Source organism: Zootoca vivipara, chromosome 1 (assembly GCF_963506605.1).
Source record: "Zootoca vivipara chromosome 1, rZooViv1.1, whole genome shotgun sequence".
In the NCBI taxonomy this organism is placed as follows: Eukaryota; Metazoa; Chordata; class Lepidosauria; order Squamata; family Lacertidae; genus Zootoca; species Zootoca vivipara.
In genome coordinates, this window is record NC_083276.1 from 103,431,945 (window position 1) to 103,447,025 (window position 15,081).

At 42.7% G+C, this 15,081-nt stretch overlaps 1 protein-coding gene across 6 annotated transcripts in view; it reads left to right on the forward strand.

Annotated features, from left to right (window-relative positions):
* The window catches only part of FMNL2 (formin like 2), a 195,035-nt gene that overhangs the window by 23,281 nt on the left and 156,673 nt on the right, over positions 1-15,081 (forward strand). The window contains exon 1 of one of the 6 annotated variants that reach the window (XM_035131663.2): positions 6,359-13,339. The exons of the other annotated variants lie outside the window; for them this stretch is intronic. Within the exon in view, the coding sequence (XP_034987554.1) occupies positions 13,232-13,339 (108 nt within the window). The 5' untranslated portion in view covers positions 6,359-13,231. Of the gene's footprint in view, positions 1-6,358; positions 13,340-15,081 lie in introns of those variants that run through there. 6 annotated transcript variants of the gene reach the window in all.

A 15,081-nucleotide genomic window follows, 5' to 3' on the forward strand; every position in this document is an offset into this window, starting at 1 on the left:
TGCTTACTTCATTTGAAAAGTTTAGAGGATAAAAATCCTTGGCCCAGTATATCTGTGGCTAAGTGAAACTGCCTCTTTAGCTTTTCCAAGCTGACGAACTATTTTAAGTGTGAAATAGTTTATAACAGTTGAGATTATTTTCACTGGGTGTTTTTGTTTTTAAAGTGAAATCACTCTTACAATGCATATGAATCAAGTAGAAGAGTAATTTCACACCGAAAGGCAAGTGTACTGTTTTGCCTTACTGTATCCCTTAGTTTTCAGCTATACGGTCATACTTCGGGTTACAGCTGCTTCAGGTTGAGTCTTTTTGGGTTGCGCTCTGCGCCGAACCCGGAAGTACTGGAACGGGTTACTTCCGTGTTTCAGTGTGTGTGCATGCGCAGAAGTGCCGAATCGCAACCCACGCATGCGCAGATGCGCTGACGTGAGTTGCGAACGCTGCTGGTTGTGAATGTGCCTCCCGCACGGATCACGTTTGCAACCTGAGCATCCACTGTACTGGATACCCTGGGAAAAATCTGAAAGGATAAAAGGGTTTATGGCAGGGATGGGGAATATGGTGGCCTCCAGATATTGTTGAACTACAACTTCCACCATCCCTGGCCATCAGCCTTGCTGGTTAGGGCTGATGGGAGTTGTAGTCCAGCAGCGTTTGATGGGCCACAGGTTCTTCATTTGTGGATTATGGCCTTGATAAAAGCCTATTGAATTTATCTTTGGTTCTCCCCACTCCCTCTATCTTTTTTCCTGACCATGAATGATCCTAGGTAGAATCCAACATTATGTGACCCCTAGAGCCATCCCACACACCCCAACCTTACTGTTGCAGTCTTCCTGCCACATTAAAATCAGCAGAGCTGTATTCTATAATAAATATTTTTAAATAATAAAAAAACCAGCAGAGCCCAGCAGATGCTCTTGGAGTGCACAGAACTTTTCCAGATGAAGTAGTTGGGCTGTCTGTCCCCATATGCCCTGAATTTGTTGGTCCTACAGGGAGCAGTCACCTGTCACCAATTCCTTAGCTCATTTGTTTGCATGCAGGAGAGAGGTTGCTTGAAAACCAAAAGCATATAGGCAGTATCTTTAGGAGTTTATTTCATAGCAGTTGCTCATTGAGATTATAATTCAAATGCTAACATCCTAACTCCCCCTCAGTGCTCAGCTGCCAAACTCAGACTTGCCTAGTCCTGTGAAATCATGGCAGCTCTGCCGCTGGCAGCCAGAGAGCCCACAACACTCATTGCTACCTGTCCAGGTCTGCTCTTGCTTCACAGTAGATCTACGGCATTTCAGCTTTAGTTCAAAGGACCCTGAACAAAGTGACCCTTCATTTTGGCTTCAGCTTAGCAGGTATCTTTGATTTCACAAGAACAATAAATCTGCATGACTTGACTTCCTTGCTCTACATGCTTGCTTTGCTTTAATGATTAGCATAAGGCTGGCAACAGCGCTCATAAATACCAGTTTTATTTAGTTGTAAATACGGTTCCGATTGGAACAGGATATGTGAAGGAATCCCTGCTTTTTTTCCTTCTTCTTTCCTTGAGCGCATTGGCCTACATTTTTATTTTATATTCTATTTCACAGTTCGGAGCTGAGATCTGGTGTTATACATCCTTCACTGCAACCTTAACCAGGCATTTATACTCATGCCTCTGTAATAGTGAGGTCAAGGGGAAAAAAGGATGGAAATGTCATAGCTTATGTTTTGTAAGAAAGTGACAATGGTGCCAGAGGGAACAGGGCGCTCGTAGAGGAACGTTACTCACGGAATAGTGATGGAAGAACATACTTTGGAGTTACAGAACTAGCTTGTGCAGCTGGTTCAAGCAGTACTCGGTAGCTGGGATAGAAGAAACAGGACTGGCATGCCAAGTTGGACATGTGCTCCTCATGCATAGTGATGTCCAGGAACCCAAGAGAACTTATTTTCTGGATTATGTAGCAGGAGAAGCCAGAGGACCCTCATTGGCTGGCCGTTGGGTGTCTTTGTTAAATGACCATAAATGTGTAGGACTGTCCATGCAACTAGGGAAATTCTGATTTCCTCAGAATTTCCACTGGTGCTTAAAAAAATTATCACATTTTTAATTCTACAAATTTTTACATTCACCAAAATACATGCCATGCATTTAGCATCAAATTCCCTCCCCCCCATCTTCCATGGTTTGTTTTAGTTACCCCTTTCCGCTGCATTTTCTAATCAATCCATGTTCATTTCTTTTTCAATTTTATCTCAGTTAACTTTGAATTTAACTGAACTTACTCCAAACCTGCTAACGTCTTAATTTGTTTACAGTAATTTTTCAAATATTCTACAAATCCTTACCAATCCTCCTTAAAGACTCTTTTTTCCTGATCTCTTATTTTACTTGGGGTTGCCAGACATCTGGAATTTTCTGGACATTTTCGGTATGGCAGCTCCTGTCAGTAGTGTAGATTTTGACAATTTTAATTAAAAATAGCTCAAAAACTCCTTTTTTTAAAAAAACCATATACTATTTGGGCTCCCACTCATGCCAAGGAGCCTTATGTAGATACATGGGGTGAAGGAGAATCTAAATCTGCCCTATGCAATGCATTAAACAGGTCTGAAACCCCTATAATGTAGCCTGGCAAATAAACTTTGAAAAGCTACAAACTAAACTAGCCCACAAAACTTTCCATTAGTTGAGCTTCCAACACATACTTATGGGAGTTATTTGTGGCAGAATAATGGCGGACCTTGTGGGAAAGTGGAAGAAAGCAACCCACACTCACTCAATACATCTTGGGGAGTCTTGCCTTGTTGTCTGGGGGCAATTCTTACTTGCCCCAGACACTGAGGGAATTTGCAAGAGTCAGATGTCCCTGAGGGTTACTGTTTTATCCTTCAGTTTTGCAGCATCTGGCTGAAGCCGCCCACAGTGACATTCTCCTAAACTGTCTAAAACATTCTGAGAAGCTTTGATTATGCTTCACTGACTCCCAGTTCTAGGTAATCAGTAAATTATTATCACTTAGTGTTTGCCATCTCCCCTCAGGCTTTGTATGAGAACAATGATAAATCTTGACTCACTTCCTGAGTTTCCTCAGAGACATGAGTTGTGTGGTAGCAGTTGCAGACCAGTCTCCAGTCCTGGACAATTGGTCATAATCTCCTCCAGAAGAAGACTAGAGTGTTCAAATTTGCTTAATTCCAATTGAGGATTCTGTTTTAGGAGGAAGTGACCTAACCCACTCAGCAGGAAATTGTGAAAGAGCAGGCCCAAGAGAATTGATATGTGCAAAAAGACTAAAAAGTCTGATCTCCTTCCCTCCTCCTCCTCCTTGATAAGGATTCTCTCCCCCACCCCCACCCTTGTAAAGATTACTTAGAACACGCTGAATAGAGATACTGAATTACACAACGTGTTTCATGGATATTAAGGGACAATAAACCCAAGACAAACTGCTCTCCTTTGCAGGAGGAAGAACTTAGTTGAACACCGTTCATCCTTTCCTTTATGGAGGGACTCCACTCGAAACCCAGTTAAACATAGCATAATATAAAGAGAGGCACAGGCTTGCTTCACAGATGTTTAAATTGAATTGTGCTGCTTGTCTTTATTTCTCAGCTGGGGTTAAGCCCTGAACTGTGCAAAATGAAAATGGCCTTTTTATTGCCTCGGAGGCTACATTGTTGGGCTAATGCCATGGATGCTTGGTGATGAATGCTGTAGCCCAAACAGCTGCCCTCGCAGAGTGCTAGAATTGTGGTACAGTATGCTATTTACCGGGACGCAGGTGGCACTGTGGGTTAAACCACAGAGCCTAGGGCTTGCTGATCAGAAGGTCGGCGGTTCAAATCCCTGCGACAGGGTGAGCTCCCGTTGCTCGGTCCCAGCTCCTGCCAACCTAGCAGTTTGAAAGCACGTCAAAGTGCAAGTAGATAAATAGGTACCGCTCCAAGTGGGAAGGTAAACGGCGTTTCCGTGCGCTGCTCTGGTTCGCCAGAAGCGGCTTTGTCATGCTGGCCACATGACCTGGAAGCTGTACACCGGCTCCCTCGGCCAATAATGTGAGATGAGCGCTGCAACCCCAGAGTCGGTCACGACTGGACCTAATGGTCAGGGATCCCTTCCAAATATGACTTGGGTTCATGTAAAACACACTTCAAGATGTTTGTGCTCAACAGTAAGATGGTTAAAGAATCTTAAATGTAATGCTGTTGTATAACTGACAACCATTTAAATTCAGTGGGAGTTTTTTCCATTGACTTCAGTGGAATTTAATGGCCATGTTCTGTTGTAGCCTACCTGTAAATTTCTCTGGAAACCCACCAGGGTTAATTTCAACTTAAAGTTAGTTTGACTGGACAGTATGCTGGCAATCTTGGGTCATGTACATGCTGTACATTTCACACAACCCAAAATAAGACTGGGAACTGTAGTTTGTTAAGTAATGTTTAAGTAATGTGCATGCTTTACATGGTTTTTTTTTATTCATTTACTCATTAGTCTGTGATGGAGGGGCTCAAAGCATGAACACCCCAAGAGGTTCTTGCTTCTCCCACAGCCACAGCAGCCTTGGAGTCAAAAGGATACCAGCCATGACTCAGCCTCTCTCCAGCTTGCCGCTTTTACAGACTGCAACTATTTTCCTCCAGCCCACATCATCACTAACTGTCTGCTAACTATCTCAGAGCTCAGGGATGGGCCCCTCCCAAGAACCATCTGACACAGAGTGCCCTCTCCTTGGTGTTTCTTATGGGCCATCACTTCCTCTTGTCCTCCATAATGGCTCTTCTCCCAGGTGATTTCCTGAACCCGGGGAAACTGGCCTGATTTATATATTAATCCTTGCTGAATCCAAGGGTTCAAAGAGTCTTGATTAAATTCTAACCCTTTACTGGATCCAGGATTTTAGGGGAGTCTAGCACTCCCAAACTCACAACATTATTGTAAATGGCATTTGCAAGGCTTCATCAGTAGTAATGCATTTATTATGACCGCCAGTTGAAACTGCTGATCTTCTTAATGGGCATAAAACATCGTAAAGAAGAGATTTTACTGAATTGCCCTTTCTTCCTTCAATATTTCATATTCATCGTCATGAAGGGTATTAAACTAATTTATCTCCCCATTTCTAGCATTGAGAACATTAATTCTGTTTCACTCTGCTGGAGCTTGGATTTGAGAGACCTCATTAACTGAGGGGTGTTCTGAGGTCACAGATATTATTTGGGTCCAAAGTTTATTTAGTGTTTGCATCCCCCAAACAGATGTGGCAGAGATTGTTGTGGTGTTGCTGCCTCTGGAACAGAAATGTTCCACATCTCTTGTGGGTTCAGAGTGCTCACCTACAATATTGCTTCCTGTCTTTGTGTAGGATTCCATTGCTATATCCTTGCCTGCCAGCCTTTGCAGAAGGCAGGTGTTGGGTGTTAGAAAGTTGTTCTCTCCTAGAAAGACAACAGCCCCCTCCTCAAAACAGTTTTGCAAATAGACTTTGTCATTCTTGCATACAACACCTGTACAGTTATTAGAAAAGTTTCAACAGGTTAGGAACATGTCCTAAGAAGTTTCATTTTATTTTCAAACTTTTTATTCTTGGTTTAATAATGGGAATCATTTAGATATAGAAAAAAGAGAATGGGGGGGGGGAAGCTGCCCTGCTGATTGTTTAATTTAACTGGGTATGAGATCTTATACTTGCATTGAAAAGCCCCTTCCTATTATTGAGTAGCATTGGGAAGGAAATAAGTAGGGGATTAAAGATTTCATTTTGCATTGTCTGTCATTCTGAGCAATTTATGAGCTCTGCTTTACAGATTAAATAGATTCCTAACTAAAGTTTAAGGATAGGAGAACCCCCCCCCCTTTATAGCAAATGGCGGTGCTTTGCTTGGGAAATGATTTCCTGCATTCATTTCTTTTTAAATCACCTTAAAAGTGTTGCCAGATCATGTCCAAATAAACACAAAACATTTATCTCTTTAGAGAACGTTGCTTGCATAGATAGTCACCTTTCAGAGTTCCAGGATGCCATTTCTTTACAGTTCCATAAGCTGTTTTTCTCATCTTTGGTTGAATTCCTTAAGTACTCTTAGCAGGGGCAAGGAGGGGTGGGACAGGGAAGAAAGGAGAATCCAAAGTCTGAAAACACTGGAAATGGTCAGTCAGTGTTTGCTGTTGGCATGCTCTTTCAGATGCAGCATGGCTACGTGTTCAATGGAGTTACCATGGCATTTTGACATGACTTAGCAAAAATCACAGAAGGGAAAAGGGAGGGGGGGTTAAGACTTGGGGAAAGGGGAGAGATTAGGGGGATTTTTTTTTTGCCAAGTGCTACAGCTGTGTGATATATATATATATATATATATATATATATATATATATATATCTATATCTCAATTTAAATGTTAATATGCACATGGCTGCAGTCCTAAAACCAATGATGGCAGAGCCATCAGAGAAGAAAAGAGAAAGACAGTGGACCCTCTTTGGGAATAAATGGATTGTGGATTGCAGGCGTCCGTCCCCCCCCCCCCAGTTCTCTGGTGGACTGCTTGATGGCTAAATGCAAATTCCTTATTCTTGGAAGTGGCAGCTGCACCTTTTCGAAAGTCATTGAGTTGATCCTCCAAAGTCAAACTTATTCTATAGCTATGGACAGTGTCAACATGAATTGATTTGTACGTTCCGCTAAATGATGGCTAAATGCAAATTCCTTATTCTTGGAAGTGGCAGCTGCACCTTTTCGAAAGTCATTGAGTTGATCCTCCAAAGTCAAACTTATTCTATAGCTATGGACAGTGTCAACATGAATTGATTTGTACGTTCCGCTCCCCCATCTATCTGATCCTTTGGGGTGGTGAATTAAAGTCATTTCGTAAGATATTCAGAACAATAATGGCGGCCAAATAATAACCAGAGCCTGTAAAGCAGCTGTAATATGCCCTTTTTTTAATCCATTGAAAAGTGACTGTGCATGGAAGTCCACATGGCTCCGATAATAGGTTGCAGAATTAAAGACTTGTGAAATGCAATTTTATTTCCTATGCTCCCTTTCAGTCCTTGGCAATAAGGACACTTCGCCTCCAGGTGATAGCTGTGTCTTGTTCCACAGCTGACTCCTGATTTGATTCATTGTAGGGCTTAATAAATTGCTCCTGCAGTTTTAAAAAAAGAGTAGATTTCAAATCCAATAAGTTTTATAGCAAATCAAAACACGCAATTAATAGCAAACGATTGCTTCTTTTATTGCTTTCAATGATATAGTCATTGCTGGGTTTCCTAGGAAATTCTCAGGAATGGAATCGAAAGTCTTATTGTTTCTGTCACGCTTCCATTCTGAACCTGGGATGCTGACCATTTTAAAGATTTGTTAGGCACTTTGCAGGGAACCTGCATCAGGGCAGTAAGAAGCAGCCGACCCAGTCCAAAGTAAGCACACAACCCAAAGTGGCAAATTAGAAACAATTTCATTGCATCCTGCCATCATTTTGTCTCATAGTAAGCTGAATACCAGTTATTGCAAATTGTGAGTGGGGAAAGTAATGTTGCTCTCAGGTTTCCCACAGGCATCTGGCTGGCTACTGCGAGAACAGGATGCTGGACTAGATGGCCACTGGCCCAATTCTTACATTCTTATGTAATTGCATTGATCTCTGTTGACACAATTTGCAGTCCTATTTATTCTACAGTTGTAAGCATGCATACCCCAAAGGCTGGATTTAAGCTGTCGCCTCTCTCCTGCCCTCCATCTTCAACATCAAACTGGACCTTTATTTCATCTTCAGGTTGCCTTGGAACCGGAACTGGCGGCTAATGTTAGCCTTCAGATTTCAGCCAGGTGCCAGTGCCATTTTTCCAGAAAGACTTCCCAGGCTACCTGGCAGTGGCATCTGGCTTGGCAGAAAAGAGCCTGGAAGAATAATGGGGCTTTGGCTTCTTGCCTGACACAATAGATTCTTAATCGCTTGATCCAAAACAAGAGGCAAAGATTTGCAGTGACAGTTGCAAGCTCCTACATACAAAGCTTGAGAGAGAGAGAGAGAGAGAGAGAAAGAACTGAAGGCTTTTCTTATCCTTCGTGTGTGTGTGTGTGTGTGTGTGTGTGTGTGTGTGTGCACACGCGCATGTACACACACACACATGTATGCAACATTTTTCTAATAACCAAAGAGGAAGAAAACACTTGAGTCTTATTACTTTCCATAGGGGCAACACAGTGGCTGCCTTTGTGCCTCATCTTTCTGTTTTTTTGTTTTTGTTTTAATGGCAAGCATTAGGACGGTAAAGAAAAGTCATTTGTCCCACCTTTTGTCTGCTGTCTTTTGCATAGCAAGGATTATTATTATTCCTCCCTCATCCTGTCCTATAAATAAGCCACCAATTAGGTGCTGGCCTAGAACAGGGGTCAGCAAACTTTTTCAGCAGGGGACCGGTCCACTGTCCCTCAGACCTTGTGGGGGGGGGGGGCGGACTATATTTTGGAAAAATAATAATGAACGAATTCCTATGCCCCACAAATAACCCAGAGATGCATTTTAAATAAAAAGAACACATTCTACTCATGTAAAAACATGCTGATTCCCGGACCATCCGCGGGCCAGATTGAGAAGGCGATTGGGCCGCATCCGGCCCCCGGGCCTTAGTTTGGGGACCCTGGCCTAGAGGGATAATTTGACATGGAAAGCAGAAGTCCTCTCCCCTCCTGTCACCCCCTAACCCTGCCTGCCATAAAACCACCATCTCTCAGCTCTTTGGCTGACTTTGGAGTGGCACCACATATGGAAAAAACAGTCATAAACCCAGAACGTATGAATGTATGAACTGTTAAACCCCCAAATGCAGCTGCCTCTCAAAATGAAGCAACATTAACACAAGGCAGCTGAATTAAACGAGTTACACAAATCTTTGTGGACACTGTTGCCAAGTACGTTTTCTGTGCAACTCCTGGGAACAGCACCAACAATTAACAGATGAAGCTGCCCTCTGCTGAGTCAGACTGTAGGTCACCTAGTCCAGTATTGTCTAAGCTGGGTGACAGCAGCTCTTAGGGTCTTAAAAAAAATGGTTCTTCCCAGCTGTTCTGCTTGAAACCATTTGAACTGGAAAAGTCAGGGATTGAACTTTGGGTCCTTAATTACATACAAAGCACCTGCTGTGTTGCACTCCCCATCGTACCATTGTTGTCTTTCCTTGCTTATGCCTGGGAAGTAGCTTGTTTTAGATGCTTTACCTTGGGGATGTGATGTGATGTGTGTGTGGCCAGGCCTAAAGTCAGGATCAGGAGAGCAAATTTGCAGGTGCGCAACTGCTGCAAACAGCCCTTGTTCACATTTCCTGAGAGACTCCCCAATCTATCCCCCACATCATGAGAATGAGTAGAACTGAGCCAGGAGAAGAAAATTAAATTTTTGATATGTTTTCTGCCATGAGCCATTGGGTGCGGGGAGAGAGGTTTAGTTTAAAAATTCTAAACACATTGGATAATGTTTGAATCTCAAAAGCCATGAGCATCATGCCCATAATGTGTGTGTGTGCGCTTTTGAGAATAGAGAATTGCAGGCACCTCCCTCCCTTAAAAGAATTTTTGCAACTCCTTGGTGTTCTGTTGTGCTGATTTCTTGCTGTAGTTTATAAAGTTTTCATTTTAAAATGAAAATAGTTATTCTTTTGAAAAGTGTTTTTAAAAGTCTGCTGTAGTAACAAATGTATTCTTGCTGGCTTTCTTGTTTCTCTCATGATGGTGCATGTGAATGCTTTGCACATATTTCTCTGACAGGCTGAGAGAGTGTAGGATCCATATGGGATCCAGGTTGGGAGATTGTAGGATCTACTTTGTAATCCTGTGCAATCTGCAGTAACATCTTATGGTTGTGTGATATTACAATAGTCTTTATGGCTGTGAGTTTCAATACAGGTTATTTGGGTTGGGAAGGTTTTTTTTTTTTTGCCATTTTGAATCGGAAGAAGATGTGTGGTGAGAATGGCTTAAGTTGGAGACTGGCATTTCAATAAAGCACATTTAGGTTTCTGATTGCCTTGCTCCTATATTTCTTTATAAAAGAAGCAAAGAAGGAAAATAACTTTATTGATAAACAGTATGTAGTTTTGTTTTTTGCCTTTCCCAACAGCCGTCCTGTTTTCAATATCACTATCCTTTATAGGGACACGGGTGGCGCTGTGGGTTAAACCACTGAGCCTAGGGCTTGCCAATCAGAAGGTCGACGGTTTGAATCCCCACGACGGGGTGAGCTCCCGTTGCCAGTCCCAGCTCCTGCCAACCTAGCAATTCGAAAGCATGTCAAAGTGCAAATAGATAAATACGGTAGGTACCACTACAGCGGGAAGGTAAACGGCATTTCCGTATGCTGCTCTGGTTCGCTAGAAGTGGCTTTGTCATGCTGGCCAAATGACCTGGAAGCTGTACACCGGCTCCTTCGGCCAATAACACGAGATGAGTGCCGCAACCCCAGAGTCGGTCACGTCTGGACCTAATGGTCAGGGGTCCCTTTATCCTTTCTACACACACCATAGTCATGATTAAAAGAAACTGTGAAGGTGCTTTGAGGAAATCAAGTCCTTGGTCTCTTTCTTTTTTTAGTATTCTTCACAATCTATATTTCTGGACAGCTCACTTCTTCTATGCCCTGGTTATTGCTGTAAGCCATTACAATTACAATTAAATATAATGTACTAGGTATGCATTCATAACCAAAGAGACAAATCTATTTGCTCCAGGCTGTTTGATCCTTGTTACAACCAGACCCCCCCCCCATGTTTACTAAGAATTAAGTCCTCTGAATTCCAAATAAGTGTGCCGCAGTGTTAACACAATGCATAGTGCAGGCATCCCCAAACTGCGGCCCTCCAGATGTTTTGGCCTACAACTCCCATGATCCCTAGCTAACAGGACCAGTGGTCAGGGATGATGGGAATTGTAGTCCAAAACATCTGGAGGGCCGAAGTTTGGGGATGCCTGGCATAGTGTGATCCCAAACTGAATCTTAGAATTGCACAGTTGGAAGGTACCATGAGGGTCATCTAGTCCAACCACCTGCAGTGCAGGAATCTTTTGTACAACATGGGGTTTGAACCCATCACCCTGAGATTAAGAGTCTCATGGAAGACAGTGGTGGCTATTAAAGATCATAGTCTTAATGAGTTTGTTGTAGATTAAAAAAAACACTGTACTTAGCATGTCCTTTATTTATTTTTTTACAATTTTAAGTGAAGCTTTTAAAAATCCTGTTGCCTCCATGAAATCCTGTTTTGTTTACAAGTGGCTTATCTTGATTAGGTGCCTGTCAGTGCAATCCTATGCATGCTTTTTTTATTTATTTGCAAAAATGTCCATACTACCAATGCTAAGAAAAAAATATAATGGCAATGAGCAGCATAAAATCAACATCCATAAAACAGATACAAAATACATCACAAATCAGTAGTTCAAACTAATAAATCAGTGTTACTCATTACTAAGAAGTATGTTCTGTACTTTACTCACTACACAGTCCCATTGAGGTCAGTGGAGGTTATTCCCAAGGAAGTGTATGTAGGATTGCAGCTAGAGTTGTAGTTCTGATTTGTTGCTTGGCTTCCCAATGCCTCCTGTCCTGCTGATTTGAGGTGGGAGCAATGCCACAAGACTGTCCTGTAATGAGCGAAAGTCACTTCTGATTGAATTTAGTATGCAGATCTGCAACCATGCAGAGCTGTTTGCTTAGTGGACTGGAGCACAGAAGTGGAAAGTGGAGGGGAGTGTTGGTGGAATAATGTCACTGGAATAATGCTGCTTATTATCTGGTGGTTATATTCATATTATTCTACTGCAGAGGATGAAGCATAGAATCGTGGAGTTTGAAGGGTCGTCTAGTCCAGCCTCCTGCAATGCAGGAATCGAGCAGGTGTAGGATATAATAAAGGCGAAATGTGACATTTCTACTGATGGGTTGCCAAAGACAACATATTACACCTTCTCCTAGCCCCACAGGCCCATCTCCCTCCAACTGTCCCGTAGGAAGGATCCTGATTACTTTTTATACATTGGTACTGCTTATACTGTAGTGGCTTTTAAAGACGCCATCTAAGCTTATGTGTAGGTCTCCTTGGAAAGATTTGTATCCTGAAAGGTGGGGGTTATATATAATTTTAATTAATAAGTAAGTAAGTACCATGATGCAAAGCTAGCTGTTGATTGGCCCATATTAATTGTTTCACTCAACACAGCATATAGTGGTAGACTGCTGTCTGTAAAATGTGCTTTAAAAAGAGAAGGTGGGGAATAGAAATGATAGAAGTTTGTGGTTGTGCCCGTGGGCTTTAAATACCACAGGCAAACACACATGAAGATTTATAGGCAAATCTGGAGACAGTTGCCTAGACAAAGCAGGCAACATAACAGCAAAATAAAGCCATCCTTTATTGAAAAGATGGAGGTTTTTTATTTTTATTTAAAACTGCCTTTTAAAACTGTACATAGCATTTCCCTTCTACTTCTACTTTTAACAAGTAAAGAATTCAAAACAACATATTCTAAGGGTGCTATCAGAGACTACAGAATCGAGATGTATGCCTGTCAGGGCTGGCTCTCTGAGGCAGAATCCAAGGAACGGGTGCCCCACCCCTGGCAAAGTAAGAAGACGTGCCTGTGGCAGCTTCCAGGTTCTGGCAAGATCTCATGAGAGCCCAGCAAGCCTCCAGGGACTTCTATGTGATTTTGAGGGGCTCTCGTGGGAGCTTGTCGGACGCTGTGGCCACACGACATTGGGAAGCTGGGCTCTGGCAGGGCAGCAAGGTGGCTGGTAGGAGCACAGGGCGACACCTTACCATTTTGCCTCAGGCGGCCAGACGGGGATGGGTGGCCCTTATGCCGGTAGTGGCAAAAACCTATAGAAAGAGTAAGCAGGGGTCCACAAACTAAGGCCCGGGGGCCGGATGTGGCCCAATCACCTTCTAAATCCGTCCCGCAGACGGTACGGGAATCAGCATGTTTTTACATGAATAGAATGTGTCCTTTCATTTAAAATGCATCTCTGGATTATTTGTGGGGCCTGCCTGGTGTTTTTACATGAGTAGAATGTATCCTTTTATTTAAAATGCATCTCTGTGTTATTTGTGGGGCATAGGAATTCGTTCATATTTTTTTTCCAAAATATAGGCCGGCCCCCCACAAGGTCTGAGGGACAGTGGACCGGCCCCTGCTGAAGAAGTTTGCTGACCCCTGAGTAATACAGTGGTACCTCTGGTTATGAATGGGATCCGTTCCGGAGGCCCGGCCGTATTCCGAAAATTTAGTAACCGGAGGACTGCTTCTGCACAGAGTGTTTCTGCACACACGCGAGTGGCAAACCCACTTCCAGGTATGCTGCGTTCGCAACCCAAAGATTATGTCAATGGAAGGTAATGTAACCCAAGGGTCCCCTGTAATGGAATCATTGGGCTTAAATGAGTGTTGAAAGCATTTTTGAGGTGGGAGTGTTCTTCCATCAATCTTTGCTCAGCTCTGTTCACTCCTTCTACTCCACCTGATAAATTAAATCCTGGCTCCTTCAGGATTTATCCAAATTTAAGGCCAGGTCCAGCAGCACAACTACTTGCATAGGGTAATATATACACCGTCGGTAGTGAGTAGTTCCCTCAGTACCAGACCCTTGAACCTTCCAACCAGCACCATTTCTTTGTTGTCAAGATTCAACCTTAGCTGCAGTGGGTCTGCCTAATACACTCACATTGTTGTAGTAGGGCCAACACACAATGGACACAGCAAACATGATCTTTAATCTCTGCTTTCGAGAGACATAAGCTCATGGGGGCTTGTGGGCAGGTGGATACGACCCTACTGTGCGACCCTACTGTGCGTAGGCCGCATACAATAGGAACCTCATGTGAACTCCCCCTCCACTTGCATAGTGAGATTACTGAATGATTTCTTCTCTTCCCCCTCACATTCCTAGAACTTCACATAATCTTGGATGAGGGGAAGCGTAACAGTTCATTAAAGAAATTTCAAGTTTTGGATCAGTTGTACATGATAAAGTGCTCTTAACATCTTCTAGGGTGGGGTGTTGGCTAATGGTGCGCTTGGAGAATATCTTAAACCCACATCTGGTGTGCAGATATAAAATATACGTATGCACCATTTGGCAGTTGTTAAACTTCTAAAAATATGACCTGCGAATCTGTCCTATTCATGTGGTTATCCCCCCCACCCCCTTAAAAACAGTAGCTATGTATGGATTTGAAGTTACAGTAGCTAGATTAGTTCTTCCTATTTTAGGAGTAGCCTCCACCTGTCAGTAACATATTTTGCTATAATTTGTAAACGTGGGAGGGAGATACCAGCAAGTAGCCACTTGCTCCTCTTTTTAGAAACAAGATTGCCATCTGCTGTGAGCCCATAGAGAACAAATTCACTTTTGGGGTGGGGGTGGGGAATATAAACGACATAGGTTATTGTACAACAGAGGATGAAAATGATGGAGACAGATGGGTGCAGTATAGTAGAATATAGTCTGAAGGCACATCACAAATATATATCCCAGGTCTGAAGGCACACAAGGCCTTGCTGAAGCTGAGCAGGTCTTGGTCTGGTCAGCACTTGGGTTGCTGACCACCTTTGGTGCCTTGGGTTCCATGATGGAAAGAGAGGTAGGATATAAATATAAGAATATAAATAAAATAAATAAACCTAGAGTATGGGAATAGTTCTCCGCTCCATCACCACTATGAAATCAGCAAGAACTATGTAGCTGCTTAGTCCTATGTGAATCTAGGGTACTTGAGGAGTGAACAGGAAGGATGCTGATAGAAAGACCAGCCTTGAGGGGTTTAACATCTGTGTATTTATTTTAAATAAATCGCTATTTGTGTTTTTGGTGGTCTCACATTCCTTTTAACCCTTCTCCCAATCTCCAGCAGTTATAAAAACACAAATCTTGGAAATATTTCCCTGTCATTTAGAATTCCGCCCCCTCTTGCGATATTTGGCAACCATTATAAAGATCCTTTTTTAGAAAGAAAACTTTGTTAATGCATTCCAAAATGCCGTTTTCTTTTAAGAAGACCAAAACTGCAGGCACCCTGCCCTTTTTTAAATATCACC